The 25,473-nt window shown below is 62.2% G+C and overlaps 1 protein-coding gene across 4 annotated transcripts in view; it reads right to left on the bottom strand.

The window, feature by feature from the left end:
• Positions 1–279: 279 nt before the first annotated feature.
• The window catches only part of RALGDS (ral guanine nucleotide dissociation stimulator), a 38,896-nt gene continuing 13,702 nt past the window's right edge, over positions 280–25,473 (bottom strand). Inside the window, exons 1-18 of one of the 4 annotated variants that reach the window (XM_039229591.1) lie at positions 22,434–22,661; positions 13,687–13,797; positions 11,711–11,904; positions 11,179–11,277; positions 10,102–10,295; positions 9,466–9,899; positions 8,518–8,733; positions 8,086–8,189; positions 7,522–7,606; positions 6,543–6,611; positions 6,030–6,116; positions 5,464–5,496; positions 4,980–5,101; positions 4,728–4,823; positions 4,244–4,445; positions 3,859–4,101; positions 2,317–2,431; positions 280–1,355 (exon numbers count right to left, since the gene is read on the bottom strand). In XM_039229591.1, coding sequence (XP_039085522.1) covers positions 1,180–1,355; positions 2,317–2,431; positions 3,859–4,101; positions 4,244–4,445; positions 4,728–4,823; positions 4,980–5,101; positions 5,464–5,496; positions 6,030–6,116; positions 6,543–6,611; positions 7,522–7,606; positions 8,086–8,189; positions 8,518–8,733; positions 9,466–9,899; positions 10,102–10,295; positions 11,179–11,277; positions 11,711–11,904; positions 13,687–13,797; positions 22,434–22,616 — 2,763 coding nt within the window. In that variant the 5' untranslated portion in view covers positions 22,617–22,661 and the 3' untranslated portion in view covers positions 280–1,179. Of the gene's footprint in view, positions 1,356–2,316; positions 2,432–3,858; positions 4,102–4,243; positions 4,446–4,727; positions 4,824–4,979; positions 5,102–5,463; positions 5,497–6,029; positions 6,117–6,542; positions 6,612–7,521; positions 7,607–8,085; positions 8,190–8,517; positions 8,734–9,465; positions 9,900–10,101; positions 10,296–11,178; positions 11,278–11,710; positions 11,905–13,686; positions 13,798–22,433; positions 22,662–25,473 lie in introns of those variants that run through there. The other 3 variants (XM_039229592.1, XM_039229593.1, XM_039229594.1) reach the window with 3 other exon arrangements.

Here is a 25,473-nt window from a genome sequence, read left to right as displayed (position 1 = left end):
GGCTACACATCCTGTGAAAGAACCTCCAACCTCTAATCCCAGGGATTCTGGGGGGCTGTCTCAGCGTGGTGCGCACGTAAATGACACCGAGGTGAACATCTCTCGGCCCTGTGAAGGATGGGCTGTGTGTCCTTAGGGGAGCTGGGAGCGGTGGCTGGCCCTTCTCGCCTCTCCTGCACACAAACAAACCTGTCACCACGCAAGGTTTCCTATCAGGACACGGAACATGAGGGCCTGTATCTCAGTGGATGTCACAGAACAGAACCACGACTCCCAGGCTATAGAAACTGGCTTTTAATAGAATATTCAAGTCTAGCATTTACTATTTACAAGAAATAAATATTGCCCCTCCCCAACCGGTAAACTTTTTTTTGTTTTGTTTTTGACTTCTATACAAATGTTCATCACCCCTCCCCGTCCCCCAAATCCTCCTTGCCCACGATCCGCCATCTCGTGTGGTCTCGTGAAGCCCAGGGTGCAGGGGTGAGTGGTGCCTGCAGTGTCGTGAGATTCAATGTCAATGGGACTCGGCTGAGACCGTCCTCACTCACCATGTGAAGAGTGTGATCTGTGAAGAGCATCCCCCACCCCCTCTCCTGGGGGAGGGCTGGGTGGGGGTGGGTGAGACTCCCTCACTCTGCTGGCCCCGATGGTGGGATCTTTGGTGTGGCCAGGGAAAGGCTAGCGTGGTGGAAAAGAGGGGCTGGGACCCGAGAAGGGCACGGGCTGTTGCCTGTGGGCGTGAGGAGAGCATTGCAGTGGTCAGACCCAGTGGATGAGCAGGTGCCCTGGGGTGCCCACGGGCACAGTGGCAGTGACCCGCACCTGAGCAGGTGTGCGGGAAAGTGCACAGAGGGCAGTGCCTGGGGGCACGTGGGGCTCCGTGCGCACTGACAGCACTCCTTGGCCAAGGTCAGTTGGTCCTCTGGTTCCGGAGAGCAGAAGGCACCTAAGGCGGCGAGTGGTCCACGGGAGGCCAGGTCAGCCTGTCGGACAGCAGGCGTCAATCCCGGCAACGGGAGGTGTTCAGGGTGAAATGAGTCAGGGGGGTGGCCTGAGCCGGCGTCCGGATGGAAGGTGGCCACCCGGCCTGGGCCACTGGAGTCTGGAAGCGCTCCTTGACCCAGCCAGCCTGACCCTGAGAGAGCGGTCCTGTGGCGGGCCAGCACCCGGGATGAGTTAGAAGATGCCCTTTGCGATCTTGAGCCCCTTCTGCTTCATGCGAGGAAGAGTCGAGCTGGTGCCATGCCTGACCTTTGCCCCCTTTGTGAAGGTCCGTTTCTTTAGGACAAAGTCATAGTTGGCAGTAGAGTTCATGGCGTAGAACACGTTGGCGTTGTCCGGGATCTTCAGCTCTGGGGGAGCAAAAAGGGAAGAGGGGGCTTAGAAAACTACGTGTAGGGACACTGGTGGGTCACTGCGAACTGTGTGGGTCAACGGCTGGCGGCAAATGTGCAGCTCGCGGGAGAGAAAGCAGGGTGAGGGCAGTGTGTCCGCGCTGCTAGATGTATGGATGGATTCACCCCTAACTCATTCACCTCCCTCGTGGGGTTGAGGACACAGGCACAGGCGGCCTAAGGACCTGGCCCGAGTCTCCGAGCCCCGCAGCCCAGCTCCAAGTCTGTGCTTGTTCTTGGTTCTCTGTTCCCCTCTCTCTGACCCTCCCCTGCGCATGCTCTCTCTCAAACCTAAATAAACAATGCGGCGCTTGGGTGCCTCAGTCGGTTAATCATCTGACTTTGGCTCAGGTCACGATCTCACATTTCATGGTTCTGAGCTCCGCTTTGGGCTCTGTGCTGACAGCTCAGAGCCTGGAGCCTGCTTCCGATTCTGTGTCTCCCTCTCTCTCTGCCCCTCCCCCGTTCATGCTCTGTCTCTGTCTCTCTCTCTCTCTCAAAAATAAACATCAAAAAAATAAAAAATAAATTAAAAACATAAGCATTCCTGAGAGAACAGCCAGCCAAAAAAAAAAAAAAGCATTAAAAACAATCTTTTATAGGAGTCGCCTGGGTGGCTCAGTCGGTTATGCCTCCGACTACAGCTCAGGTCATGATCTCACAGTTTGTGAGTTCCAGCAACCTTGACCTTAGACTTCAGGCCTTCAGAACCCTGAACAATCCATTTAACTACTTGATGAGCCCCTCCCCCGCCTGCGGTATTTTGTGAGGACAGCCTGAAAGGACAAGGGGAGCGTCACGCGAGCGTGGATTTTCACGTATTTGAGCTTCTTTCTGAAGCACGTTTCCCCCCTCGGCCAGGTCGTCCCTGTGAATGGCCCACGGGCTTGGCCATCCGCCTGCCCGGCCCCCGACTTACCGCGGTCGTCAGACATGACCTGCACCAGCTCGTACCCTTCCGCCTCGTCCTCGTCTAGGTTGTGCTTGTCCATGGCCTTGCGGATGACGGCTGGAGCCTTCTCCTGGCTGGTGACCTGGGTCAGGGAGGGCCGGCCATCAGGGCCAGGGGCCAGGAGGGGTCCCCACCGAGCGCAGTGCCAGGGACCCCTGGAGCTGCCTCCCACTGCATTCGAAGGCTCAGCTTCTGGCCGGGTGCTGGGGCCACGGCGCCCCACCCTGGCCCTGCCCTGGGGGCCCCCACGCAACGACCACGGGCTTTTCCCCCTTGCTCATGCCCCCCACTCCCCTACACGCCCGCCACGCCCTCCCGAGCCACCGGGGGGGAGCCGCCTGCTCCCGGGGACTGTTCCCCCGGATGCCGGCCCCACAGGACGATGGGATCAGTGATCCCAGGGAGGCGAGGGCGTCAGTGGCAACCCCGGAGGGAGGAGAGGGGCTGGCCAGACGCCTGATGCCAGGCCTGCACTGGCTGGAGGCCGCAGGGGTGCTCAGCACAGACAGCTCCTCCTGCCTCCGGCCCAGAGGCCAGAGTGCGGGCAGGTCTCGGATATGGGGTCACACAGGGGGCGGTGTGAGGGCAGCCAGGCTAGTTCCTGGCGGGGAGAGCAGCTCGGTGCAGGGCGGGGATAGAACAGGCACCGGGTGTTACAGCAGCCTGAATGGGGCGGGCACCGTGTCACGTGTGCGTGCATTTTCACGTATTTGAGGTTCTTTCCACAGCACACGTTTCCCGCCTCGGCCACGCCGTCCCTGCGAATGGCCCACGGGCTTGCCTATCCGGCTGCCCTTCCCCAGGGGAAAAGCCTTTTCTCTTGGCTCCTCAGTGCTTTTAGCTGCAAACTAGGTCTCCCCAGCCGGTGTCCACCCAGGCAAGGGCACAGCCAGGGGCTGGCGCAGAGGCTGTCCCCGGGAATGCGGGCTCTGTTAGCGCGTGGGGGGCCTCCGGGGAGTGCAACCGGCTCCTCTGCAGCCTGAGGTCTGGGACAGGAGTCCCTGCCCCCACCCCCGCATACAGTGTCTGCAGGCAAATCCCTTTGGCTCGATCTCAAGCTCTAAATGACATCCAGCGTCTGACTCTGTGGGCCACCTTCACAGCCAACGGCCTGGTAGCCACTGTTCTCCCTGCCCGGCTGCCTCCTAACTGGCCTCTCTGCCTCTCCGGCCACCAGCCCGCCCTCACAGAGAAGCCCCGAGTCACTGGCGCCCGCCACCCGCCCCCACCAGCAGCGCCTTCTGTTTGCAGGTGGCCTCGGAGACCCAGGCCCCTGGCCTCGGGCCTTCCTGCCTCCCTCCCTGGGCCCCCCTCCTCGGGTGCCTTGTCTGTGAAGCCCTCCCCAGCCCTGGATCTCCACAGAACCTTCTTTCTATTCTCTGCTGACCCTCTGTCTTTCCTGATCCCCTGGAAGGTGAGCTCCAGGACAGCGGGCACGGGACGGAGCCCAGCAGGCATGTGGCGCCCGGCGGAGCGCGGGCACCAGGGACGCCCACCCGCGCGACTCACCAGGATGCTCTTGTACATATTGCCGTTGTCCACGTCCAGGCTGACGCGGATGATGCAGCAGTCGCCCACCTGCTGGTTGTAGAGGGGCAGTGAGGAGCTGTGGCCGCAGACCCCCGAGACGGAGCGCTTGTGGGTACGCGTGGCGGCCACGGGCGTCGTGGAGGCTGAGGAGGACGAGGCGCTGCTGGAGGCCGAGCTGATGCCGGAGGTCTCCGGGGATGACTGGGAGGCTGACTCCCAGAACTGTGGGGACGGCACGGTCAGCAGGGCGCCCAGGCCAGTGCCCAGCACCGGGGCAGGGCGCTCCTGGGCCGCTTATGGGTGTGGGGTGGAAGCCCCCGGGGCCCGGGGCAGGGCAGTCAGGAAGAAGGGGCGAGGCGCTCACCTTCTTCTCCTGGCCATCGGGGGACTCAGGGACAAAGCTCACGCTGCTCTCTTCCACGTCGGAGCTCGAGGAGCCGGCCGAGTGGACACTGAGTGCGTCGGCGACGTCCCCGCTGCTGAGGTAGGGGCCGCACCTGAGCTGGTCACAGGATTTGGAGTGGGAGCTGCCGCCGCTGCTGAGCTCCGTGCTGGGGGCCTGGCGGCTGCGTGGACGGGTCAGCTTACTTGGGGGTCTCCCATGGGATCCATCCCATCCCCCCTGCTCCCCCACCCCGACTCGACACCCCAGGCTCTGTGCCAAGGGCTCGGTCAGTTACCAGCACCGCATTTGTCCCTGCTTTGGGAGGCATCGATTTAGCATCACCCCGTTTCACAGAGGAGGAAACGGAGGCCCAGATGGGGAAGACAACTGGCCCCAGGCACATTCAGCCCGAGGCTTCCCTAAGCCTCGAGGGAGCCCCTTGCTGCCAGCCCGGGCCACTCACTCGCTCCAGCGCTTGACGATGGCCGCGTTCTTCTTGGCCTTGAGGGTGTTGCTGGCCGACTCGGAGGGGGGCTCCAGCTCACAGGACAGATTGTAGCTGCAGGGCACAGAGGCCGTCGTGAAGCTCCCGGGAGGCACCCTCGGGTCTCCTGCCCCCAACCTGCTTGGCGGTGGGGGTCCAGACGCCCCGCCATCACCGGGCAACAGTCCGATGCTGAGGGAGATCCCACCTCGCATCCCCGCCCAGCCTCACCTCTCCGTCTCGCTGAGTCGCTCCATGGCCTGGAACCAGGCCTGGAAGTGCTCCTCGGGTGTGATGCTATAATTGTTGCAGGCTGACTGCAGCAGCTTGATCTGGGCGATCACTTCAAATTCCTGGGGCCCAGAGGGAAGCACGGGACGGTGATGGGACGGATGGGGTGCTGGGTGTGGCCCGCGGGGGGCTGCTGGGCAGGTCATGGGCTGGGGTGCTGGGCGGGACAGGGGCCCAGGGTCCCTGGGTCCTCCCCTCCTCTCTCCTCCTTCCTGCCCAGGTCCTCTCTGTTCTAACGAACAGTCCCTCCCAGAAAGCTGTCCTTGCCTCTGGCCTCCTGCACCCACCCTCCCATGGGAGTGGTCCCCAGCCCCCTCTTTTGTGGATCCAACTCTCCCCATAAATATAACGGAAAGCAGGGCGCAGCCAAGGCCGGTCTCTGATTCCCACACCCCTGCCAACATGGATGGATGCAGCCGCTCACCTTCCTCCGCTTCTCAAAGTTGATGAGTCTCCCCTGGAAGGCAGACAGCCAGCGACCATCAGAAAGCGTCCCCTTGCCCATGACAACCCCCAGCCCCACTCAGGCTGCACTACCGACAGCACACACCAGGGGGCGGGGTGAGCACACACACCTGGGCCTGGGGTTGGGGGGTGACCTTGGATCTAGGGGGCTTGGGCAGCGGGGCGGAGCCTCAAGGAACACTTGCCCATCCCTCTGAGGACAGAAGACTGAGGCCTCAGGCAGGAAAGCCCAGCTTGGCCACCGCTTGCCTGAGCTTGGAGGCCCAGCCTCTCTCCGCCTGGGGTCGCAGCCCAAGGGAAGGGCCGCGTGACGCTGGGCCGAACGCCGGGCAGCTCCGCAGCGGGGCACCCAGCTGTTTCCTCGCTGGTGAGCTGGGCAGGAGCCCTGGCACATGGGGTGGCTGGGGCCCTCAGAAGAGGTATGCCCAGCGCTGAGAGCTCAGAGCTCAGTGAGGGGCGCTTTCTCCTAGGGCTCCCGGCCCCCGCCCCAGTTCCCGCCGGTCGCAGCCCCCGGGGCTCACTCACATACAGATAGTCCTTCATTGCGGTGTCCAGCATCACCAGGTCTGTGAGGAACGTGCCCAGGTAGGGGACAGTGCCCTGGATGACACCCTGGGACGTGGGGGTAGGGCTGATGAGCCACGACCAGGGCCTCCCCACTGCCCAGCCTCGGCGACTCCCCCAGCCTCCCACTCAGAGCACCTGGGGGACCCTTAGCGGTCTCCCCCCAGACCCCCTCCTCGTGTCCACAGACCCCCAACCTCCCTCCGGTCACCTTGCAGGCCCAGCTCCCTGGCAAATCGCCACAGATCTGTGGTGGCTGGACCCTCCCCGCCCCTAAAGCCCACCCTGCCCCTGGCTGCAATCAGCACCCTCGAGATCCCCGCTGGTCAGGGCACGTCCCTGCCAGGGGCCAGAGAACGTCAGGTCCGGCGGGCACGTTACCCACGGCAGCGGCTGGAGGGAAGGGCTGGGGCGACCCCTCCTCTCCCGACTCGGGGGCCGGCCCCCCGCCTCTCGCGCCTCGAGCGCACTCACCGTCTCCTTTGGCCGCTTCTGGGCTCTCTTGGGGTTCATCTCCAGGGTGGCAAACTTGGAGGTGCCCTCCTGTCAGGGTTGAGGTCAGGGTCCATGACACCTTCCTCTCCTCCCTTTTCCCCCCCAGCTTGACCTTGGTACTCGCTCACTGGTTGGAACGCTCTGCCGCCACGTGTGGCGCTCTGGCACTCACGGGGTGTGGGCACGTGGGGCCAGCGGCCCGGCCTCCCCCCGTCTGCTTCCTGGTCTGCAATGTGCAGCTGAGCACGGCACCTGCCTCCCGGGGGTCTCCGAGGACCCAACAGCCCTCGCCCTCTCTGAGATGGGGGCCCTGCACAAAACTCGCCCACACTCCTCTTCTCCGGGCACCTCGCTGCCTCCCCATGACTCGTGAGATCACAGGGACCCAAGGTTCGTCCTTCTTCCACTCTCCAGCTCAGGAAACTGAGGCCCCTAGAGGGGCACTGACTTGCCCAAGGTCCCAGAGAAACTCAGAGGGGAGTGAGCTCCTCCCTCCCGGCTGGAGACCCGCTCCCGCTACCTGGTCACCGGCTCATTGGAGGCCCTACGGTGACAGCCTGCAAGATCTCTGGGATCCATTTGCGGCGCCTGCCCCAGGGCGGAGTGGGGAGTCCCCCGGGGCTCCCAGATCTGCTCACTTAGACCCACGGCCAGGCCACTCCCTGCAGTACCTCGTCCCGGGGCAGCCAGGGTGTGGCCACCTTGAGCCGCACGGGGACAGAAGGAGCCTCCCACCCCAGACCCCAGCCACCCAGCAGACCTGCCGAGCCTGCCAGTCGCCCCCCGCCCTACCTACTGGACAACCTCAGCTGCCCCCACACCATCCCACTCATGGGGCCTCCTGTCCCCCAAACTACCGCCCACCGGTCCATGCACCAAACAGATGCCAGCCCAGACAGGACGGGGACTTTTCAAAGAGACGTGCACTGAGAGCCTCCGCCCTCTGCCCAGACTTTACCTTGACGAGCAGCTCCCTGCTCAGTGAGTAGTTGTTCTCATCTGAGAAAATCTCCGACAGCTTCTGAAAGGTGCGGAAGCTGTCCCTGGGGGAAGAAGGAGAGACTTGGGAACGGCAGGCACGGGGGGTGAGTGCCGATCCTTTCAGGACCGAAGGACCCAAACGCCCAGACCGGGGCTTTTCACCCAGGGCTCCGCTGGGCCCCGGGTGCTCTGCGGGCCGGGGGAGGAGGGCTGTGTGTGTGTGTGTGTGTGTGTGTGTGTATGTGGATCTGTTTGGTACAGTTTGGATGTCAAGGGGACTGAGTAGCGTGGCCGTCAAGGAAACACAAGAAAACCTCCAGTGTGGCTCTGTCTAGCACCTGACAGATAGGGACACTGAGTCCCAGGGCAGCTGTGCTGGCCTAAGGCCAAGGGACTCGGAGGGGCGCCCCCTTGCCAGCAGGCCGGACTTAGGATTTGCTACTTCCTGGCAAGTCCCAGGTTCACAGAGGGGACAATGCTCAGTCCCTTGGGAGGTCCGGGTCCCTCCAGGTGGACGTTCTGCAGAGAGAGGTCTCCCCACCTGGAAACTTCTTCCCACGTCTTCTTCAGCCTGTGGATAGAGTTGCTCTGCAGGGCCGACAGGATGGCGTAGAGTGACGAGAAGTTCTTGAGAACACGGCACTCCTGGTGAGAACAGAAGGGCTGTGAGGTGCGGGTTCCGTCCCCTGAGCTCCTACCTCCCGTCCTGCGTGACACAGATTTCCGGGGAACCCCGATGGTGTCCCTCGGCCCCCGTACGTGACACTCCCAGGGAAGAGGCTCTGAGCTCAACATGAGAGAGCACGTTCAGCGGGGAGTGAATGAGCATCAAGGCAGGGGGTGTGGGAGCCAAGGCCAGTGAGCCCCTGGGAAGGGCGGGCTGGGGTCTCCGCAGGGACTTGGACCCCAGACTGCTGCCCTGAGGGCAGATGAAGGCGAGAAAGGGGCTCCCCGGGGCCCCACCGAGGCATACCCTGGCCACCTCGATCCAGTGCTCCACCACCCTGGCCCTGTCTCGGGCCGTCACAGTCCGGTCCCCCAGGCAGGTGGTGATGACGCAGTTGGCCACGCTGTTGAACTGGGTGACGGTGGCACGGACAGTGGGAGCCAGGTGTTCCTTGCCCTTCTTGTCCCGCTGCGACCAGATGGAGCCCAGGCAGTGGTAGGGCACCACCTTCTTAAACAGCTCCTGGGGGATCACGGGCAGGGTCACCCGGCGCTGCCACCGGCCAGCTCAGCTCCTACTGTTTCCCTGGTCCCGGGCAGGGTCCCTGGTCAGGACTGGAGCTCAGGAAGAGCTGAGGATGTGGCTCGAGCCTCGCAGACCCGGAGAGGGGGCTGTGTCTCTGGGCTCGGCTTTCTGCCTACCGCGGGCGCCCAGCATGTGAGCATGACTCGCTGGCAGGGACCAGCATTTGACATTTTAAGCAGCCCCTTCTTCACTATCTGCGAGCACCAGAAAGTGGCCCACAGCTGTGCATACCAGGCGGCACCTTCAGTCTGGCATCGTGGATCAGGCCCGCCCCCCCGACCCCATTCAGATGCATGCTCAACGTGGGTGCTCGGCTGAGGGGCTTTGTCTGCCATCTGCCGTGAACTCCAGGAAGTGGTGGGCGCCTCATAGGTGCCGAGGCTGGTGAGGCCTCCCTGGCAGATGGTGGGGTGACCCACGGAGTTGGACAAGCCACGGTGAGCCCCACCCTGCACCTACTGGGCCAGGCCCCGTCCCCAGCCTTCTGCTGCCCCGTCTCATTTAACCCATCATCGCAGTGCAGAGGGGTGGGGTGGGGAAGGTCCCATCTCCACATGCACAGTCCAGACATCAAGCAGCAATGTTGGAACTGCGATCCGGACGGAGGAATGGACGAGAAGCTCGAGGAAGGTGCTCCCCTGCCCCGCCCCGCTGACAAAAGTGGCTCACCGCATCCATCAGCGTGAACTGCTCTGCCACCAGGTCAGGAGGGAAGGCCAAGAGGTGAGGCTTCTCGTTCAGGCCATTTTCTGCAGCCACAGGTGAAGGCCAGGGGGGCTCGGGTACTAGAGCTGCCTCTAGCTCTAGAGTTTGTGATAGAGCAGCCTCTAGCTCTAGAGCCGGTGCTGAAGCCAGCTCTAGCTCTGGTGCCGGAGCCGGTGCTGGAGCGGGTGCTGGAGCGGGTGCTGGAGCCAGCTCTAGCTCTGGTTCTGGAGCTGGTGTTGGATCCAGCTGTAGCTCTGGTTCTGACTCTGGTGCTAGGGCCGGCTCTAACTCCAGCGCAGGTGCTGAAGCTGTTGCCGGAGCCAGCTTTAGCTCCGGAGTTGGCACTAGACTTGGTGCTGGCGCCAGCTCTAGTTCTGGAGCTGGAGCTGGTGACAGAGCTATGGGGGAAGAGAAGTTTCTAGGGGTCTTTGCAGACACAGAACCCACCCCGGAGTCTCCCAGAGAAGCTGCAGCCAGGACCCCAAACCAGGGCCTGCAGGCTCCTGTCCCCACACCAGCCCCCGGGGGCTCCTCCCAGGGCAGCCCAGCACCGACCCGGCCCCTCCAGACACCCACATCCCCCAGCCCCAGCCTCCTCACCCTCGGGTTCGGCCTCCGGGAGCTCTGCGTGCTCCAGCTGGGCCAGTAGAAGGTGGGCACGGCGCTCGAGGTCGGAACCGGGCATGTTGAGCTGCACGTAGGCCACCAGCTGCTTGAGGCAGGGAAAGTCTGGGGGCTGACAGAAGTCCTCCGAGTACTGGTCCAGCCAGGTGCCCAGAATGGAGGAGATGGCACTGCAGGGAGGGGGCAGACAGCAGAGTCAGAGGCCTGGCCTTTTCTTCCACACAGCCCCCTGTGGAACCCTTGGGGCACTCCCTCCAGAGGCCGGGCACACCTGAGCCCACCCCCACTGGCCATCCAGGCAGGAGCAGTTCCGGTGAGCAGGCGTGGGCCTGGCCGTCTCCACGGGAGGGAGCCCTCCATCGATGGTGTGAGCACCCCTGCCTTCCTCAGGAGGCCTGACCCTCCCTCCCCTCTGTCCGTCTAGGGCCTTCCTTGCTGCACCATGAACTCCAGGGGGGCGGAGGGGAGCCGTGTCTGCTCTGTCCCTGCCCTGGCCGCACACAGTAGGCGCTGCCTAAGTGCGTGAGGAGGAGGGAAAAGGCAGTGTGCTCCCGCCCAGCCTGCTTGGGCTCCCAGGGCCCCTCATCCCCAGCTCCTGCACGACGGCTGCCGCACAGCCTGCGAGGCACGTGCGGGCCTCCCCTTCCCACGGACACTGTTCTCAGGAGCTGGTGTCCAGCCTGTCCAGCCCCACGTGCGGCTGGACTCAAGGGGACTGACATGTGAAGTCGATGGGTGAGGAGGTGGCCCCCACACCGCCTTCCTGGGACCATGGGTCGGGGCAGGCAGGGCTGGGGTGCGCTGTGGGGGGAACCCACTCTCTCAGGGGCCAACCGCAGCCCCCAGCCTCCCCTCTGCTCCCCAGGGCCCAGGACCCCAGCCACAGCTGTGTGACTCCTTTTCTCCTACAGGAGAGGCCCCCACACCTCGGGCCTCCGGCAGGAACCGCGGCGTTTGGGAGCCGGGGCCCTGCTGGGCGCCCCCGCCCCCTCCCGACCTGTCCCGCGCCTTGGAGCCAGGGGGATCCGCCCATCCGATCTCAAGTCCACTCACTTTTTGAGTTGGTCCTGGGGTCCGCCGTCCTCGTCATAATAAGGAAAGATGCATCCGTATCTAGAGGAGGCCGTGAGGGCATCACATCTACCGTACCTGCTATGATGTCTAGGGTTTCTGGCTGACTTCTGGACCAGAACGGAGGCCCGGGAGGGCAGGGGGCCTTGTCTGGATATGCTGAACATCTAGAAGGGGCTTTAGGTCCCCTTGTCGGGCAAATGATGCCCATCCAGTACCTTTCAGACATGCTGGGGGATTGGGGCTCCCAGGATGGGGTCCCCGTGTGGAATCTAGGGCTAGAGCAGCTTTGCCCCAGGCACGGGATACCCCGGGCTGGAGGCCGAGAGGAAGGGCCGCAGCCCCCGGCACCGCCCTCCACGGGCCGGGCACAGGGCTGGGGGGGACTGGCCCCAACAGCAGGACACAATCCCACGTGGGGCGGTCCTCCTGGCACCCAGGGTGCCTGAGGCTCAGAGAGATGGAGAGCGGGAGGGGGCGGGGAGCTGCTGGGCTGCGCAGGGGCCGCACTCACCTTTTGAACAGCAAGTCCAGCACCTGCTGGGTGGTGGTGAAGGCTCGGTATGTGCACAGGAAGACGGTGACGTAGGAGAGGTCGCTGCCCTGGAAGGCAGGCACCAGGTGCTCCACCAGCTTCTCCAGCGTGCCGGCTTTCACCGTGCGCACCTTGCAGGTCTCATACAGGTTCAGGGCCGACTCGTGTTCACACTGGGGTGGGAATTCAGAAGCTCAGATGAACTCCCCAGGGCTCCGTGACTCGTGGTGGGAGCGGAGCCCCACGTGCCCCCGGCAGACCATGGTTCCCGGCTTAAAAAGCGGAATCGGAGGGGCATCTGAGTGGCTCAGTCGGTTAAGGCGTCCGACTTCAGCTCAGGTCACAATCTCACGGTTTGTGGGTTCGAGCCCAGCATCAGGCTCTGTGCTGACAGCTCAGAGCCTGGATCCTGGTTCAGATTCTGTATCTCCCTCTCTCTCTGACCTTCCCCTGCTCACTCTGTCTCTCTCTCAGAAAAAAACTAAAACATTTTAAAAAAATGTTTTTTTTTTTAAAAAGGGGGAATCAGAGATGAAGAGGGCTAAAAAAAAAAAAATACTAACCCAGCACTTTGAGGTCATTCTGTTAGCAGAACTTAAAACAGCCCCTTTGTATATTACGAGCATCGCTCCCGTGAGCCCTGGAAAAGCCTGCCCATTCTAGAGATGTGAACACGGAGGCTTATTCTGGGGCGAGAAGAGACACGGGACGTTCAGCGCAGCCCTGGGGAAATGGCTGTGGGAGGGCATCAAGGTCAGGTTCCAGAGCACTGAAGGCGGTATCACCGTGACAACAGGCTTCCCTTCTGGAATGCTGTGCAGCTGAGTCCGGCCCTACCTCTGGCCTGGAGAGGTCACGGGGCTGTGCTCCAGGAGACAGTAAGGTATACAGTAGCCTCAGCCTCTGCCCCTTTTGGGTAAAACTAGCCCTTCCAAGCGAGGTGATGCGGAAGGGCTTGCGGGTCTACAAGGGTGGGCTCACGGCCCCTGACACAACCTGCGGCCAGAATTAAAACAAGAAAACCTAGGGTAAGATACAAAATCACTTGTGGCCAAACATGGCAGAAAAGTGTCTTTGTTGTGCTTTTTGAAAAGGATCTTTGGTGGGGGGGCGGTGCCTGGGGGGCTCAGTCAGTTGAGCGCCCAACTTCGGCTCAGGTCATCATCTTGCAGTTCGAGACCCGTGTCGGGTTCTGTGCCGACAGCTCGGAGCCTGGAGCCTGCTTTGGATTCTCTGTCTTCCTCTCTCTCATAAATAAATAAACATTAAAAAATGTCTTTAAATATTAATGTTTTAACAAAAAGTATTTTTTTGAAAAAATAAATTTTTTTTTACGTTTATTTATTTATTTATTTATTTAATGTTTTATTTATTTCTAGGAGAGAGAGAGACAGCGTGAGCAGGGGAGGGTCAGAGAGAGAGGGAGTCATAGACTGAAACAAGCTCCAGGCTCCGAGCTGGCAGTCAGCACAGAGCCCGACGCGGGGCTCGAACCCACGAACCGCGAGATCATGACCTAAGCGAAAGTCGGACGCTTAACCGACTAAGCCACCCAGGCGCCCCTACGTTTATTTATTTTTGAGAGACAAAGTGAGAGTGAGGGAGAGGCAAAGAGAGGAGGAGACACAGAATTGGAAGCAGGCTCCGGGTTCTGAGTTGTCAGTCCGATGCAGGGCTTGAACCCACGGACTGTGAGATCATGACCTGAGCCGAAGTTGGACACTTAACCAACTGAGCCCCCCAGGTGCTCCCAGAGAGAGTCTTTTGTTGATGTTGATCAAGTCTGTGCAGAGTGATGCTTCTGGCTGAGCTCAGGACCAGAGAGTGGGGAGAGGGAGGCCACGGAAGCCCATGTTCCTCTGGGAGGGGGGCTGTGGGGCCCTCAGGCAGGAAGGCCCTGGGAGGGAGCCCAAGAGAGTGGCTGAGTGGTATCTGGAACCCGGGCCTTCACTCACCCCGAGCCAGCGTTGGCCCTTGGTGGCACCGTGGTGTGCCTGCACCTTCCGCAGGGAGATGGAGTAGATGACCCCGTTGACCAGCTCCTCGCCAATCTCCTGCGTGCAACTCTGTAGGGACAGCGCCCGGCCACCGGGCGGAGGCATCAGTCAGGGGCTGTCCCTGTGAGCCTCCAGTCCCCAGCTGAGGCCCAGTGTCCACACAGGTCCCCCAGGCCAGGATTCAGTGGGCTGCTGGCGCCAGGGCTCTCCGGGGCTGGCAGGTGCACACCACCCCCGGCTCCCCCACCCCCACCCCGCCAGCCACAAGCTACGTATGAACAAGACAAGCCCCCCAGGCTCCCGGACCCCCAGCAACGTGTTTGTGACACCCAGAAGGTGCAGGAGGGCCCTGAGAAGGTGCCCATGTCTCCCAGCAACCCCCCCTCCGCCCCTGACCTCCCACGTCAGCATCCTGGCCCAGCCCTGGAGTCAGCATCACGGGTCTGGGGCAGGTGTTGGGCATCCCCGAAGGCCACATCCGATGCCACTTCCTTCCCTCTCTGCTCATTCAGGCCCTGGCTCTTTCTTGGGTAACAGAGGAGTTCCCCTTCCCTGTCCGTCATCACGTGCATGGGGACAGAGTAAAAAAAAAGAGGAGGAGGCAGGCATCTGGGCAGATGACTGGGCTTTCACGGGACCCAAAACCACAGGGCTGTAGTGAGGACAGGAAGGGGGGGTCATCTGGCTGCTCCCTGGACCTGGAGCAGAGAGGAAATGCCCTTGTTTTAGGGGACAGCCACCCCTCCCACTGAGCAGGCTGGCCTGGGGGCTGTGACCGTCCAGCCCTGGCTAAGGCCACTTCGCCTCTCCCACCTGCCCCTGTGCAGGGAAGGGCAAGCCTGCGGTGGGAAGGGGACCTCTGAGAGGCCAGGGAGGAGCCGGGACGTGCCAGCTGGCACAGGGCCACGTTGCACGGTCCTTACCCACAGCTGGGTGTGGGTCGCTGCCCAGACCCGAGGCGGACATAAAGAAGACCCAGGTGAACGCGCCTTCCCTGAAGCCCTCGGCCTAAGCTGGGCCCCTGCTGCACCCCTGGGGGCAGCGACGGGGCACCTGAGCCTCTCGCCTCCTGCCCGCCCTTGAGGGCCCCAGGGGCTGCCCTCAGGAAGGCCGCTTCCTCTGACCTGTGGCCGTCCTCTCACTCTCGGCACTATGCCAACGGGGAAGCCACAGCGACCACATTCTCTCCGGAGAGACAGCCAGCCGGCTTCTGGGAACCACAGGCAGGGGTCATCCCGACTCTGAGCGGCACCTCCCACGCCCACGCCCCTCAAAGAGCCGGGGCACGTGGAGGTCCGGCCCTTCCACCGAGGAAGGGAAACTCCACAGGCTCACTTTCCCTTTCCCTGCCTGGAAGAGGCCTTACAGGAGACAGGCTTCCGGGACCAGCTGTCCCCCTGCAGGACTGGGGCCCCATCACCCCACATGTGCTCAGGGACCAAGCCAAGGCTCGGCTGGGGGGGGCCTGCCCTTCTCCAGGGTTTTGGAGCCACACTTGACCCAGCTGGGAACCAGTCCGTGTCCCGGACACCCAGGCTGGCGGCAGCGATGTGGAGGTCCCCACGCAGGACCCACCCGCCAGAGGGCAGTGAACTTGAACTTCCAGTGGGGCTCCATCAAGGCCGGCCATGGCAGGGGCTGCGGCCAGGCAGTCGCTGGGCCCCCCCGCGGGTCCAGAGAGCAGGCGCTGCAGTGAGCCACTGGCCTCAGCCTCGCTGGCAGCAGCTGGCCTGTGCGTCACATGGTCCCCGAGCCCCGCCCCCACCCCCAGGGGCCCCCTTGGCAGTGGGGAGTGGAGGGCAGGGCGGGACGCCGAGGGGGACAGACTGGAGTCACTACCCTGTCACACAGATGGGGAGCTGCTCTAGCTCCCTCACGCAGCAGAACAAAACCAGCCGCTCAGAGCAACGCGGGGCAGGCGCCATCGAAACCAAGAGAGGACAGGGGCCCAGGTTCCCAAGCAAACTGCCCCGGGGCCTGGGCAGAAACTGGCAGACTGGGGTGTTTGTTTCCAGCTCCTACCCCCTTCCAGGGACAGAGAAGGAGTGCAGCCAGCAGCCTGGCATCTGTCCTCCAGGACCCTCTGGGGCAGGAAAGGCAGGGCCCCGGCGCCTGGGGCGACCCTGGGCACCCTGTTGGCAGAGTGGACAGCATCAGGCCCGGGAGCAGGTGGCCCGGCGAGGGCAGGGTAGTGGTGAGGGGAGCTCCTGGGGGAGAATGGGAGCGGCCTAGCAAACGGCAGATGTCCCAAGGGGAGGCTTCTGTAGGGAAAAGAATGCCACAGGGATGGCTGTGTCCTTGGGGGGCCGGTGTTCCCAGGTCCCTGAGACCCAGTTGGCAGCCATGTATCACATGCTGCCTGACCTTCCACAGCTTGGTTCAACCGGGGACGGGGGGTGGTGCTCCCAGGCCCCCGGCAGCAGGGGCACCTCTGTGCCCCGCCCTCTGCTGTCCCTCTGAGTACAGCCGAGAGCCCCAGGGACAAGGAGAAACGGCCTGGGTGGCATCTGGTAGTGTGTCACCTGATCAGCCTTCTCAGGGTGACAGGTCAGCAAGATGCCTGTCCCCAGCTGACTGCAGGCCAGGCCCCATTCCCTCAAGGGAGAAGAATGGGGTGGCCCTATCTCTGGATAGACCTGAGGGGATCTACTGGCTTTCCCCTAGCCCTCGCCTGGCCCGCAAGGCGGCTCGCGCCTGCATGTCTGCAGATGGCACAGCACCTTCCTTCCGATCACCCCCTCGGTCCCTCTCGGGTATGCCTTTCCCGGGGAAGCCACAACGAGGGGCCATTAGGGGCCTCCAGACCCACAGAGGCCTCTGCCTCGGACTGGCTTCTCCTAAGAACCTGGTCCAGGGCTGTGGCGGACAAAGAAGGGCCCAAGCTTGTACCACAGTGTTCTGTCTCCTCTTTGGGCCATACATGGAGACCCTGTCACACTCGGGCAGGGTGGGGGCCACCACCCAGGGTCACTGACTCACGGAGTTTACCCCAGGCCCTCACCTGGACACTGGCCACCACCCTGCGGCCCTGGGCACATAGGGCCCCTCCCCAGCACCCACCAGACCCCAGGGTGCCGCCTCTCCTGAAAGGCTCTGCCTTCCAGCTCTGCTCAGCCTCTCTGGCCCCGGCCTCAGTGAGCTTGTCTGTGAAATGGGGAAAGAAGCAACGGCTCCCTACAGGGCAAGACTGGGGGTTAAGGGAATGCACACAGCGTGCCCAGCTCAGCACCTGGCACGTGAAAGCGCCCAGGAAGTGTGGACAGGTGACCTTGTTGCTACTGAGCAGCACCCCCAGGGGGTGCTGACAGTTGGCGGGAAAGCCCTGAGGGCACCTGAGGGAGGCTGGCCAGAGCCCTGGGAACCCGGAGGAGGGCCAGTGCGGAAAGGGCAGGAGAGGGAGGTGGCGTCCTAAAACTGCCCGAGCCAGCCCTACAGCCTTTCGAGTTTTCGGCCTTTTGCTCAAATGCAGGAGCCACAGCAAGAAACAGATCAGAGGGCCTGATCAGCCCTCCCAGGATCCCAGGCTCTTGGGGCAGTTTAAACATGCATCCCACACCCGTTCACAGAGTGGAGGCTGAGGATCTGGGCTGAGGAGACAACCTGGACTTTTCAAGTCCAAGTCCTGGTTCATCTCTTAGACCATAAGCTCCAAAAACTGAGGAAGAAAAAGGCACCTCGTGTGCAGCAGGGCCCTGCCTTCAAGCTTTCGTGGGCATCCTGCACCCTGAGCCTGGTGGTACAGACAGGACCAGGTGGGGACCTGAGGTCACTCCTCGACGGGGGAGAGCCACATTTCTGCCCCCCCCAACACTGCAGCCCATAGACACAAGGGGACCTTTGCTGGGGAACCTGCAAGGCCAGGGAGCTTGGGGACCCCAGCAGCTGGAGTTTGGGGACTAGCCTCGCGGAGCCCCCAAAGAGGCTGTCCCTAAGAACCCTTGCCATCAGCCCAACTCCGGTTACTCATCAGCATTTAAAGAGAAAGAAGTCTGGGGTGCTTGGGGGGCTCAGTCAGTTAAACGTCCGACTTCATCTCAGGTCATGATCGCCTGGCTCATAAGTTCGAGCTCTGCATCGGGCTCTGTGCTGACAGCTCAGAGCCTGGAGGCTGCTTCAGATTCAGTGTCTCCCTCTTTCTCTGCCCCTCCCCTGCTCACGTTCTATCTCCCTGTCTCTCGAAAGTAAATAAAAAAACAGAACAAATTTTAAAGAGGAAGAAATGTGCCTTGAGCGGGGAGGAGTGAGGGCGCCCCCAGGCTGGCCCTGCCCACCCCACCCCCCGCCCTCCTGTCCCCCGAGGCCGGCTCCTGACTGTCAGGCTAGAGGCCACCACACATCAGGCCTTTGAGGGAGTGTAGCTGGTGACAGCTGAGGAGGAGGGTGGCCGGCTCCCAAGGGGGTGCGGGGCAGGGCCAGCGGAAGGTCCAGTCCGACCACAGCGTCCGACGTCTGTGGGCATTGCTGGGCGCACACTCCTCACTTTAACTCCTCGCCCCCCCGCCCCCCGCCAATGCGTCACCTGACTGAGGGGTGAGAGTGAGGGAAGAACTGGGCGGGGAACACACAGGTCAGCAGCCAGGGATCGGCGGCCGGGGCACGGATTTAAACCTCAGCCCATGACCCTCCTGGCCAGGCCTGGTCGCTGCCCTGCTCTACTGTGGCCGCCGCACTCAGAGCCTCAGAGCAGAGTCCAGAGAGGGGGAGGCCTTCTGTACAGGACCGAGCCCGTCTTGGATGGCGGGGTCCAGCGCCCGCACCTGTCCACACAGGCGGGGTGGGGGAGGGTAGGCCGGGGGTCCTGCCTCGGGACCCTGAGGTCAGCTACAGCCTGAGAAGCACCATGCCCGCTGCACCCAGCAGCAGCGCAGCCCAGCCCCGGAGCCCCGGGCCCGGGTACTCCCCTGGCACCTTGTCGGACAGCACGACCATGGCGGCCACCACCCATTTGGCTCTGATACTGCATCGGGCACTGCAGGGACTGCTTGCCAGGCTGCCTCTCTCAGTCTCCATCTGAACCCTTAGGCGAAGAACTGGTATCAGGCCCATTTTCCAGATGAGGGAACTGAGGCTCAGGGCTGGGGAACAGGTCCAGGGCTGCAAGGGGCCCCGCATGCCAATGCTGCCTCTCAGTTTCAAAGGACATTCTGCCTCCAGGTGAGACTGCCCAGCGCTGCTGTCTAACGGTCCCCCGGGGCGGAGAGGGAAATGCCGAGGCAGCACCCGTGCCCCGAGAGCTCCCCAAACACAGGCCCTTGAGGCAGGTGCCCCTGCCTCGCTCACCAAGCAGTCTCTCAGCTATTCATCTGCTTCTCCTTCCCCAAGGCTGTGGGTCTCTGCTCCCACCCCCGGAGAGGCGAGTGGGGAGTCACTTCGCTAGGGCTGCGTGTCCGGGAACACTGCGTCTCTGCGCCCGGGACACGGTGACCACAGCATGGTACTGAACCACGAAAGCCATCGGATCGGGCAGCTGCCCAGCAGCCCCCAGGAGCCAGTCCTTGACTGCCTGGGGGCCACGTCCCGAAACCGCCTCCACCGGCTTGCTCAGAGGCTGCCGGGGGGGCAGTGCCTGCTTACTCCAACCCTTTCTACCCGGCAGTGAAGACCGGGGCTGGAAACACACATCCAAATTCCAGGTTGAGGATGGAACGGAGCCCCACCTGTGAGCAGTCTCACCTCTGCTGCCCCAGGGAGGCAGCTCAGCAGAAGGAATGGTGGGGGGGTGGTAGGGACCCCGTACCAGCCAGCCTGGCCCCCCCTTCCTCTTCTCTTGCGGTCCATGGGGGCCCAGCAGGTGGCAGTCAGTCCCCTCCTGAACTTGATTCGCCCTGCAGCCTATAGGCCACCCCCTCCCAGTTAAGAAGCCCTCCTCAAAGACTGCAGTGTGCAGATAGATCAAAACCCCGTCCCACCCAAGGCTATGCCTCTAGGACCTCCCGTGTCAAAGGCAAATGAGCACTGAGGTGAAACTGAAGAGCTGCACAAAGTGTGACCAGGAGAATAGACAACCGGGGCGGGGAGACTCTATTTCTGCCAGAAGAACAGAGAAGCCCTCCTCATTCCATTCCATCCAGACAGTGCTCAGACCTTACAGTCACATGGTGTGGGTCAGAATCCCATCTCTGCCACTCACTAGCTTGGGGAGTTTGTGCAATCTAACTTCTAGGGCCTCAGTTGTTTCATCTGTGAAATGGGCAAGCGACGATCCTGGCAGCAAAGAGACAATAATGCATGTGTGTTACTTAGCGCAGGGCCTCCTACAAAGTGCTGGCTCATACGAGCTATGATTTTAAACCTCTGGGGTCCAGCACTGAGCTTGCTTCTTCCTAGAAGCCCTTCCCAGTGTCCTTTGGTCCAATGAACTTTTGCCTTCCTCTGGTCTATAAGCATCGCTACTCTTCACTTGCCCGGGGGCTTCTGAGCTGCCTGGACTTAGTTCTGTTCCCCCAGATAGCTCCCTTGCCCTCCCCTTCTCTGATCCTTGCGCTGCGCTCTCGAATACAGCAGGCCCCCGGCAAAGAACAGCCCACATTCAAATCCTGGCTGCGTGTCCTTCTTGGCTGGGTGTACGTTAAAATCAGGGACTCCACGTCTCTGACTCCCGCTTCATCTGCTATAAAGTGGGTCGATGATTACTCTGTGGGGTTGGTCAAAGCCAGCTGGAGAGAGGGGTGGTGCCTGCAGCCAGTACGTGCTGCACCCTGCCTGGCCAATGCAGCGGCCTGCCCAGGGATGACGGCATGTGCCAGGTGACCTCCAGAAAGCAGAGAGCCCCTCAGGCCAAGCCGGGTCAGCAGTGACTTGGTTTTCTCGAACACGATGATGAGTGGATGCCCAGATGTGCAAGGACATCTGGCAGCCCAGAGAGGGAAGGGTTGGGTGGAGGCGTGGTGGGGAAACGGGGACAGGGGAGGGCAAGCAGAAACTACCTGGTGGTTTCCAGACAGGACAGTGACCACGAGCGGGGCCGCTTCAGTTCTGGCTCGCTACAGAGACCAGGAAATCAGCCTCAGGATGGTTGGGGGTGGGGGGCACACTGTATTGGCAGGAGGGACAGGGACTTCCCCGGCCCCCCCTCCCTTCAGCCCATGGTAAATGGTCATTGTGTTTGGTTTCCGGCAGTGGCCTCCTCTTCTGCCAGAACCCTGGTTTTCCTGCCCCAGCCAGAAGCTTCCCCTTTGATTTCTAAACAGCGGCCATGGCCTGGATCTCGGCGCTGAGGCCTGGTGAGGGAGAGCAGCAGCGAAAGAGGGAGACGGAGAGGGGGAGGGGGAGCGGGGAGCTGGAGGCAGGGCAGACCTCTGGGGCAGGGGTAAGGGCTCAGCTCTGCTTCGCCTTGGGCTCCTCTGGGATGCGGATGGATGGAGAGGGAGGAACAGAAGCCACCAAAGGCCGCCCCCCCCCAGGCCAGGAACCGGCCCGGCCCCTGTGCGCTCGCACACGCACACGCACGCTGGACCCTCCCAGCACACAAAGCCGGAGCCGCTGCCAGCCATAATGAAAGTCAGATGAGCACTGGGCTCGGGTCAGGCTCCCACCCCACCCGCCCTGGGGGCCGCTCCACCCCCAAAGAAGACGGAGCTGTGGGTGGATGCGGGTTGGAGGACTCGCCCACCCCACCGTCCGCCAGGCTCCGGAGGAGCCTCCCAGGCCCACAGTCCCCTCAGCCAGAGCGCCCCGCCCCGTCGTCCCCCCTGGGGGCACGGAGACAGGCCTTCTCCTCAGGCAGACACACATGTAGGCCCTGTGTAGGCTCTGGGGACACACACGGGCACAGTCCCAGGCTGGCAATCTCCAGCCTTTCCAAGGTCCTGTGGCCTTAAGTCATGGAAGGGGAGGGGGCACCAAGTGGGGGGGGGGCTTAACCAGCAAGGGGCTCAGACTTCACTGTTAAGGCTCTGGCTTGGCCTAGATGTGCCCTGAGCCCCCAGACCCAGGGACAGCCTCTGCCCAGGCCCCACACCCGGGCAGAACGGGGTGAGGGGGCCCGTTCCTGGGTTCTGCTAGACTCTCTACAGTCAGGTGCAGAGTCAGGAGGGAGGCGGAGACCCCACGACCCACTGGGCCCCCTGCCCAGAGCACACCAGAAACGAACCCCCAGCCCTCACCTAGGTATTACACCCCCACTTGTGACAGGCACCAGCCCCTTCTCTGAACCCTCCCAAATCCTTATGAATTCAGGGTGTCGGCGTAGTTTCTGGTCAACCAGAAATGAGTCACCCCGTCGGCCTGAGAGGCCCTTCTGCCAACCCCACTGCCTGGACACCTAGCCGCACAGGTTGCTGCCTGTCTGCCCTCCACCCTGCTTCTCCCCACCGGTCCCAGGTCTGCCCCCAAGGGGTGTTGTCTGGAAGGCCCCTGTGGTCCCAGCTGACTCGGGGGACTCTGCCATCCTAACCACTAGCTCACCACCTGCATCGCGGGGCCTAAGCGCTGGTGCAGGCACGGCCCCTGCTGTCAGAAGTTCACAGACGTAAACAGTGACAGCGCCGGGAACAGGTCTACCTGGGCTGCAGGGGCGCGGCGCTGGCACATCGAGAGGCTCGGTGGGGCCAGGTCCTGGGACGGATGGTGGAGTCGGGGGAGGGGGGACCACTTAGTCCCGGCTCTGGTCCCCAAATTGTTGGACCTTTTGTGCGGCGGCCCCCACGCCCCCCTCGCCGCGCCCGCTTTTGTGCGCAAGGCCCCTCCCCGGCCCGCTCACCCACCTCCAGGCGCGGCAGGTCCGGGTCGAGCTGCGTGAAGCTGTGCAGCACCACCGGGCAGCTGTCGGGGCCGCCCACCTCCAGGCGCACTGCGTCCCACACGCTGCGACTCCGCCGGGAGCCCGGAAACAGCGGCTCGGCGCCGCCCGCAGGCCCGGCCGCCTCGGCCCACATGCGCTGCACCATGGACGGCTCCGGGGCGCGCGGCCGGCCGGCCGGGCCGCGAGACCCGGGGCGGCGCGGGCGCGGGGCCGGCCCGGCGCGCGGCGGCGGCGGCGGCGGCCCGCGCGGCTCGGCGCTGCCTGCTCTCTGCGCCCGCGGCGCGGCCCCGCGGAGGTCAGGCCGGGGGCGGGGCCCCGGGGCGGGGGGCGGGGCCCCGGGGCGGGGGGCGGGGCCGGCGAGGCCGGGGGCGTGTGAGTGCGCGCGCGCGCGCGTCCTCGCGGGCCTGCCCTAAGGGTGGCCCGGAGTGCACGTGCTGTGCGTGCCGTGGGCCCGCGGTTAGGCACCCTGCGTGGGCGCGCGCGCTGCTGCCGTGCCTGCGTGGTGTGGGTGTGGAGTCGTGGTTGAGCCGCCCTGGTGTCGGACCTGCCTCCCGCGAATTCCTGTTAAGTCTATAGCTCTGTGGCCTTGGACAAATTGCTAAACCTCTCTGAGCCTGTTTCTCCTTCGGAGAGGCTCGCAGCGTGACGCTGTGCTCCTGAGTCCTGGAATGGTGGCTGTGTCTTCAGAGCACACGTGCGCGTAAAGTCCTCCGGGTTATGTGTGTGTTTGGCGTGTGGGGAGAAGCCTGTCTTGCTGGGGCCTTTGCTGCGCCATTACCTTTCAGCCCTGGCGATACTCCCGGCCTCCCCAGAACCGGTCTCCCACCCCTGGGCCGCACTTGGTCTGTTTGGAAGACGAGAGGCCAAGACCAGACTACACATTCCATAAGCAGACCGTGTGTACCCACCGAGCGCCAAGCCTCAGCTATCCCGGGAAAGCGGGGCCCCAGCATGGGCAGCTTGAGGACCATCCAGCCGTGAGGCAAGGCCTTGACAAGGACCGGCAGAAAACTTATTTGGCAGTTTCTATTAAAGGTATTAAAAACACTCACGCCCTTTGATTCAATGATCCACGGGTAGGAATTCACCCGAAAGAAGCGATCAGGGGGAGGGACATGGGTCTCTGTATGGAAACCTGGATTAGAGCTGTCCCAAACTGAGGGGCCTGGGGGGCTCGGTCAGTTAGGCATCCGACTCTGGATTACAGCTCAGGTCATGATCTCATGGTTCGTGGGTTTGATTCCCACATCCGGCTCTGCACTGACAGCATGGAGCCTGCTTGGNTTCAAAAAAAACCAAAACAAAACAGAAGTAATCTAACATGAAGCTTAGAATTCTTAAACATAACACAATGAACCACTGAACTCATGGTACAAAGGTAAGCCATAGTTTAAAAAAATTCTGTTTATAGAAAAGAGAATATTAGAAAGCATCTGCTTTGCATTCTCAATAAAATGCAAGAATCAGCAAATTAAAAAGTGAGAGGACAAAACAGTAGCTTGCGATGAAAAGGTGACTGGGTTAAGATGTATCCACACAGAAATAGGGAGAAAGAAGAGAATAAGAAGTGACAGTAAGTAAGGGGCGCCTGGGTGGCTTAGTCGGTTGGGCGTCCGACTTTCGCTTGGGTCATGATCTCGCGGTTCGTGGGTTTGAGCCCCACGTCGGGCTCTGTGCTGACTGCCAGCTCAGAGCCTGGAGCCTGTTTCAATCTGTGACTCCCTCTCTCTCTCTGACCCTCCCCTGCTCACGCTGTCTCTCTCTCTCTCTCCTAGAAATAAATAAAAAACATTTAAAAAAAATAAAAATAAAAATAAATAAAGCAAGATGGGTAGATTTAGTTTGGGGTGGAGATCCCTACGAGGCTGTTTAGGAAGCTTCTGGGCTCTGTCACCCGGGAGGGCTAGAGGTGGGTGGTGCACATTTAGAGGAAGGAGGTCCTCAAAGAGTGACAGAAGGGTGACCTGGCCACTGGCCCCTGCCCTCTGACTAGAAGCTCCTCTTCCACTCCTCCTGGGGCTAAGCTCTCGGTGCTGCCTGGGAATTCTGAGCCGATTCAGCACGAGCCGGCCCTCACTTATCTCTCTGCTCTCTTTATCTCCTTCTCCCAGGGAGGGGCCTGGGAAGCCAGCTCCCACCCATTTTACAGCTGGAAAGACTGGGGGTTGGGGAAGTGCACCTGATACCAATTCATCTCCAACCTTGAAGGGCTAGGTGCTGGGGTTGGGGCCCAGGTAGGCTGGAGAGGTGAGGAGTGGGGAATTCCATCACGATACCACCCCCCGCCCTGCCCCAGCCCAGCTGGCTGGGCTGCCTCCCATCTCAGAACCTGCACCTCATCTGCAGGTTGGGGGTGGGGTGGTGTACGCTTCACTCGACCAGTCTCTCTGGTCCACATCTGTCTGTTTTCACAAAGTCCCCTTCCTGGCCTTGTTCAGCCCCCACTTCAGGGCTCGCCTCAGGGGTCTTGGCAAACCTGCCCACTCACTGCTGCAGCTGCACGCCTGTGAGTGTGCACATGGGCACATGCACACACACCCTAGCTCCCAGGTGCTCCCAGGTGTAGCACAGAGGGCAGGTTCAGACATTGAAATGCCTGGGTTTGAAGCCCAGCTCCACCCTTCTCTTACTCTGTGACTCCTTTACCTCCAGGCAAATCACCTCCCCTCCAAGTCAGTTATCTCCGGTGTAAAAGGGATAACTAACAAGACAGCACAGACGGGAGCCCCTCGCACAGGTGCTTGGTGCCCCCAAGTCAGACGGGCCAGAGACTCTGCCCCACACTGTCCGTGACAGCGGCCGCGAGTCACAGGGCACTACCTGCATGCAGGACCCTCTCCTGAGCCCTAACATGCCTCCCTTCGTGATCCTGCCCCAGAGCGGGGACCTTACCAGGACAGGGGCAGCCCCAAAGCGGGGATCGGGCCAGGAGGTGCTCCCTCACAGAACAGAGCCATCCACAAACTGTTCTTGCCAAAAACGAAACACGCATCCCACCAGGC

Source organism: Hyaena hyaena, unplaced genomic scaffold (assembly GCF_003009895.1).
Source record: "Hyaena hyaena isolate Hyena2069 unplaced genomic scaffold, ASM300989v1 scaffold_38, whole genome shotgun sequence".
In the NCBI taxonomy this organism is placed as follows: Eukaryota; Metazoa; Chordata; class Mammalia; order Carnivora; family Hyaenidae; genus Hyaena; species Hyaena hyaena.
Note: the sequence above shows the minus strand (reverse complement) of the source record. Positions and strands in the feature narration are given on the sequence as shown.